Genomic DNA, 6,000 nt, shown 5'->3' with positions numbered 1-6,000 from the left:
TTCCTTATTGCCATGTATTAGCTTGTCTTCCCTTCGCTTTATTTTGGCTGGAAGTCTCCTCACGTACAGGTGACACCTGAGCCAGCTCCCCAGGCCGCCGCCATGTTTGTGAGTGGGCACGGCCGGCTGCGCTGGAAAAGCGACTGTTACTAAGCAACGCCAAGACCACACTCTTCTAAGAGGCGGACCAATGGCCTGGGCGTTTGATTTGAACCAGTGGGCGGGCTAATTGGGCGTGACATGAAGACGAAGCCCCGCCTCCTCATATATAAGCGCCTACACAAGTGACAGCGTCGAGGATAACGCTGTCCCCGCTGCCGCCAACGGTACCGGCATTCTTGCTATCACCACAGCGGGTCCCTCGGTGTATGGCACTGACAGGAGCCAGGATGTCCCGCTCGGAGGAGGTGAACCGGCTCACCGAGAATGTCTACAAGGTGAGAACTGAAGGCGCCTGGGGGAGTAGCGGGGACAGTGGGAGTAGTCGCGCACCTGGGGCACTTGGTGCGGGCTTCTTGTGCAAGTTGTGAGACAATTTCTGTGCGACATCTGCATAAAATGGCTCCCAGCGCCTGGGGGAAAAGTGGCTGCAGGGAGGGCACCTGCCTCTGTCACTAGTAGCGCCCCCAGGAGGGACAACCAGCCCTGAGCCCAAATGTTTTCACACCATTAGTTGTATGTACTTATTACACTTTTATATGTTTTACATAGCGCTTGCAACTTTTTTTTCTTGCCCTCTTAGGTTTCTTTCCCCTACAAAGTAAATTGGAGGCGTTTTGTTGTGTTATTACTTTTGCAGCATTTCTGTGCCCTGAGGTTCCTTGGAGGAGGAACAATGTGGTCATGTGACCTCCTTTGTTTATAAGGGGTAGGAATCTAGCTGGAGGCGGGAGCAGTGACCCCTGACCTTGCCGTCATGGTATCTATGTAATTGGTGCACTGGATATGACTTGGTGCCGTAGATTGGCATACACCTGGCGACTGCCGCTGTGTGGACGTGTCAAAGGTTAGAGTTGACGTATGAGTGATGTGACCCATGGAAATCACAGAAAAAAAAATACAAAATATATATAATTATATTTGAGATTTCCATGGGTGTCGTCACTCGTGATCAAATATAACCGCCTTGTGCCCACCCTGGTCTGATGCCAACTCCCCATGATATAATTGTATAGATGCCAGGATGAATGCCCAGCACTGGAGCCCTCTCTAATTCCGATGAAGACGTCTCTCTACACTCTGCGGTTGCCTGAATGAATTTTATTATTCTGCCAATTTCCATATTTTAATAATCGTGAATATTTCCATTTTCAATCCCTATTTTAGATGCCATCCATGCGCAGTGAGACGATTGGTAATCACTGGGTGTCTTGTACCGCTTCTCTTCTGCACACCTCAAGCTTTAAACAAAAAAACAACTTTGATACTTTGTATCAAAATATGTTTATTGTTTCCATTAATTTATTCTCAATATTTTCTATTTTTTTTTTTTTTTTGTCTGTAATCTTCTTTTCAGTCTTCTTTTTCTTCCTGTTTGGTTGGTTTGGGTTTGATGCTCAGCAGTGAAGGTTTCATTAGCGATCGGAACAAGTGGAAAATTAATTTAGTTTCAATTATACCGTGATCCTTTGTCACAGAAGGGCGATGGTGAGATTTGTGCATAATTACAGGGACGGGCGGGAGGAGGGACCTGTTGCTTCTTCTGCACATAGGCCCAGCTGAGGCTGCGACATGGAGAACGCTGGTTGTTGTCATCCTGAGATATATAGATATATATATATATATCTCACAAGGTAGCGAGATCCATAAAGTTTTTTTTTTTGTTTTTTTTTTATAGTGGACCCCTCCAGCGAATGTATAGGTGCCCGGATTATAGTATTTAGCCAGCATTCTATCACGGCCGCAGAACACATCGCTTGTTGTTCCCTTCTCTGCTATATTTGTGTAAGTGGAGGATACAGAACAGGATGTGGATTTTGCTTCATTATGTTCACTGTTCATGAGGTTTCAAAAAGCAGATTTTTTTTTTTCAATTCTAGAAACAGTGTTTATAGGGCTCTAAAAAGGACAAAATTAAAATGCTATATAAAATGTGTAATAAATAAAATATATACTGTATATGTTATGATGAACTAAATATGTCTAATAAAATGATATAGATAATAAAAAATAACTTCCTAGACGTACAAATTCATGAAGCCACAGATTTGGTAATCTTGGATACCTCTAGTGGATTTCTAAACGTTAATAGAAAAAAACATAACCCCCCCCCCCCCAAACCACCACATAGATCTAATATCAGTAATGACTGAGGTTAACAACATTTTTGTCTCTTCTGATTTATATCGCGCACTACTACATGAAACTATCTTTGGCTTTGGGGGTGTTTGTTTGTTAGTGCTTATAAGTCTTGTATATTTTTTTTTTTTAATTTTTTTTTTTTTTTTTTCTTTCTTGATGGAGCCTAATTACCTATCCTTGTCTGATAGAAATGTGCCTAAAGGCTCATGCACAAGACAGTATTTTTGGTCCAAGTGTGATTGGACAAAACGTTGGTGCGCACTTGGACCAGTGCTGTCTATGGGGTCGTGCATATGTCCGATCCAACTTTTTTTTTTTTTTTTTAATTTTTTTTTTTTTTTCCCCTTGCACTGAGTCTGTCCAAGGAAAAAGATGCAGCACGCATGATTTGTAACCGTAATTCAGATTGAACTCGGCCATGTGAGTCTTTGGGGGAAAAAATCGACATCTGAGTGCGTTGCAATTTTCACTGACTGTCAGAATGGAGAAGATGGAGAAATTTTTTTTTTTTTTTTTTTTTCTTCTTCTCAAATTGTGCCCTCTCTGCGCTTTGTGTGTTTAGCATAATCTCACCGATTTTATTTTGGGTGAGAGAAGATACGGTGGTGTGACCCTAGCCTTATAGGGGTGGATGGTCCGCTCTTCTGACATTGACTTGTTTAGTCTGTTAGATATTGTTGGCTCTAATAAATCCTGGTTTAGCGGCCCAGTGCGAATAGAAACTTATTGGTCAGTGTTTCCGACTGAAGAGTCTGACCTCCAACAAAAAAGGTCAGCTGCCAAAAATGGGAGTCGGTGATGGAGTCAATTTTTAAGCTGGGTTAATGGTTCAGATTTTTTATTTTTGCAGCTTTTGGTCATTGTACATCAGGTCCTGCTTACAATTAGTAATTTTTATGTATTTTATCTGTTCCATTCAGTCTCCACTGGCTAGAATAGGTTTTGTTTGGCTGTGTCTTGTGATTGTCAAGTCTGTTTATCTTGGCTCTGGCGATTTATTAGTGTAACCTTTCATACACAATGCAGAGCATTTAATACGTTCCAAGATGTCTCTTTAGATTTCTGCTCTCTTTTTTTTTTTTTTTTTTATAGCAGTTATAGCCGTCTATATTTGTAGGTTGTACAACTCCCAGCAAGCCCTGGCGGTACAGACTGCTACTTCCCAATCAGCACAAATGATGGGCACAGTGTTTTCTTGACTCCGTTGTGTTTGTCGGCTTACATGCATAATCCGGGCACCTATCTAGGATTGTTTTCACAAGACCGGCGTATTAGTGTTCTGGCCATGCCCTAAATAACTCTGTATCGGCTTGTACCAGGCTTTGTTTAGACCCTCCATAGAGAAGAATTGCTGTAAACCCTGAGAACAGTGCGGCCAGATATTATTGCTGCTCGCTTGTTGTTGGCTCCGGTTGCTGAGAGGGAAGCGGTGAAATCTGTACTTGCCAATGTAAGCATGACGAGGGTGTATGGATCCAAGCATTGCCAATGGACTGGGAATGTGCTCGAAGGGCAGTAATTCTCTGAGATGGACACATGAGCCTGGAAATTTGTTTTTTTTTTTTTTTTTTTTGGCGGGGGGGGGGGTCTTGATATTTAATGTCACTCTTTGGAATAAAGAGGTTGTAGGAAATTTAGAGAAAAACCCTGCATTTTGCAAAAAAACAGTGCCCTTATTGTATACAGGTTGTATCAGCTATTGCAGCTCTGTTTATTTCCTTTTAGCACCCCACTATTAGTTGAAGCGGCGCGTGAGATCCTCTGCTTCTGTTTGGAATAACTCTCTCCCCCATCCGCCTCAATTCTAATTGCTTATACCATAACCATGGCTGCTACCATCACAGTAAGGACAGTGTCGCCTTACCTTGGATTTATTGAACATTTTCAGTATGGCCTTGGGGTACACTGAGCCTGGCAGAATCTCACGCTAAACCTCATGGACTGGCTTGATGTTGGACTGGTATGAGAAGCTTTTTTTTTTTTTTTTTTTGTCTTTCGGTTGGGTAAACTGAACCCCATGGAGTGGTTTTGGATGCAACTTGTACAGAGTTTGATTTGTCAGGGACCTTTAAAAGGAAACTTTCCATAAGCTGTAGTTTGATAGGAAACTTTCTTTTTCCTTGGTGGAGCAGCATAAGTCTGGAGATGTGCAACAGTAAAAGCATTGTTACCGATAAGATGCTAATGCAAGACCAAATTTCAGTTGGTTGAGCTCTGGGTAATGCTTTTTTTAAAGTATTTATTTAAAGTTTTGCTGTTTTATTGATCAGTTAGCCTTTCGCTTTTCTTATGGACTGTACAAATCTGTTGGAAAGCTAGATGTGTGGTCACCCAACTTTCCCTAGTACTTGACAGAAGAGGGTGATGAGCTTCTTGCATTCACTTTAGAGACCTAGACTATATAGATGGGGGGGGCATTTCTGTGTGGCGTTTGTCCATCGATATCTAGTACAAGGGGGCATCGCTTCCTTCTCGTGCATTAGAAATGAGACTGGCAATTACCATATCAGTTCAGCAGTTTGGATATGTGTCTGTGTGGGAACGTGCTGTCACTTTCGGGTAGGAGGTGAATGATGCGTAGGTCTACATCTTCTCTCTAGCTTTATTTCTACTTCAATCCTCCAGTTGATCTTCATCTCCCTAAGGAGAGGGGGGACTCAATAGCGACATTATATCTGCAAGAGTATGTAACCCTCTCCGTGCCAGAGGGGAGAGAGCATAGCATTAGTAAAATGTTTAACTAGGCTGCGCTTGGCCAACTCCCATACAAAAGAGAGTTTTGCCTCCGGCAAGGTAACATTGAGGGAGGGTTGGCTGCATTTCAGCTCTCGGGACTGTTATTTAATCAGCAGTCGTCCATTTCTGGAAAGGCTAGGCTATTGTCCTGCTATTTATTGCAATGACTAACTAGGCTGGTATAATACAATATAGTACATCCCTGCACCGCAAATCTGGCTCCCTGTGGCTGATGTGTGCCCACTGTATTGTCTGTGCAGCGCATAAGTTGACTTGCTTGGTAAGCAGATTATGATATGATGGTGAATGGGGTTCTCAACCCCTACAGTGACAAAATCATCGTATACATTTCATTTACATAGACTACTGATTGCGAATGGGATGTATATGGGATGCAAAGTGCTTATTAACCCTAACTAGAGTGAGGATGCATAACCTGGAGATGGTCAAGAGGTGACCTTAGAGGCCTTAACCCTGAAAATCAAGGGGACGTATTAAAAAAACCAAAAAAAAAACCAAAACAAAAACCTGACCATGCATTGATGGGAAGTGGAGACCACACAAAGGCTTCATGAATGAGCGAGCTTATAAGTCAACAATCTTCTCGTGAAGTATAGGAATGAACGTAGGAGGTTGTATGTAGAGTTGAGCGAATATGTTCGGATTTGGTCGCCAAATCTGAATTTGGCATATTCGTGCCATATCACTACCCAATTTGTGCTGAATTTGTGTGATCAGTTCCGAACATATGCCGTAATTTCTACTCCCATTGTCTGCAATGACGTTCGGCAAATATTGCAAAACCAATATTCGCCGACTATCGTAATCGGAACCGAATTTTGAAAAATTTGCTCAACTCTAGTTGTATGCCAAAATCAACACATCCTGTTTTTAGGCGACAAGTCTAAGGCACCAAAAAACCTCAGATTTACAAAGTTAGCATTGCGTACGGTATGTCTTAGG

The 6,000-nt window shown here is 42.3% G+C and overlaps 1 protein-coding gene across 5 annotated transcripts in view; it reads left to right on the top strand.

Annotated features, from left to right (window-relative positions):
* Positions 1 to 236: 236 nt before the first annotated feature.
* The window catches only part of BAIAP2 (BAR/IMD domain containing adaptor protein 2), a 189,045-nt gene continuing 183,281 nt past the window's right edge, over positions 237 to 6,000 (top strand). For 2 of the 5 annotated variants that reach the window (XM_073554714.1, XM_073554715.1), the window contains exon 1: positions 240 to 437. In XM_073554714.1, the coding sequence (XP_073410815.1) occupies positions 369 to 437 (69 nt within the window). In that variant the 5' untranslated portion in view covers positions 240 to 368. Of the gene's footprint in view, positions 438 to 6,000 lie in introns of all 5 variants that reach the window. The other 3 variants (XM_073554713.1, XM_073554716.1, XM_073554717.1) reach the window with 3 other exon arrangements.

Source organism: Dendrobates tinctorius, unplaced genomic scaffold (assembly GCF_039654945.1).
Source record: "Dendrobates tinctorius isolate UK_male_01 unplaced genomic scaffold, ASM3965494v1 ptg000212l, whole genome shotgun sequence".
NCBI classification, from domain to species: Eukaryota; Metazoa; Chordata; class Amphibia; order Anura; family Dendrobatidae; genus Dendrobates; species Dendrobates tinctorius.
The sequence above is the reverse complement of the archived record's forward strand: the minus strand, read 5'-3'. Positions and strand labels throughout refer to the sequence as shown.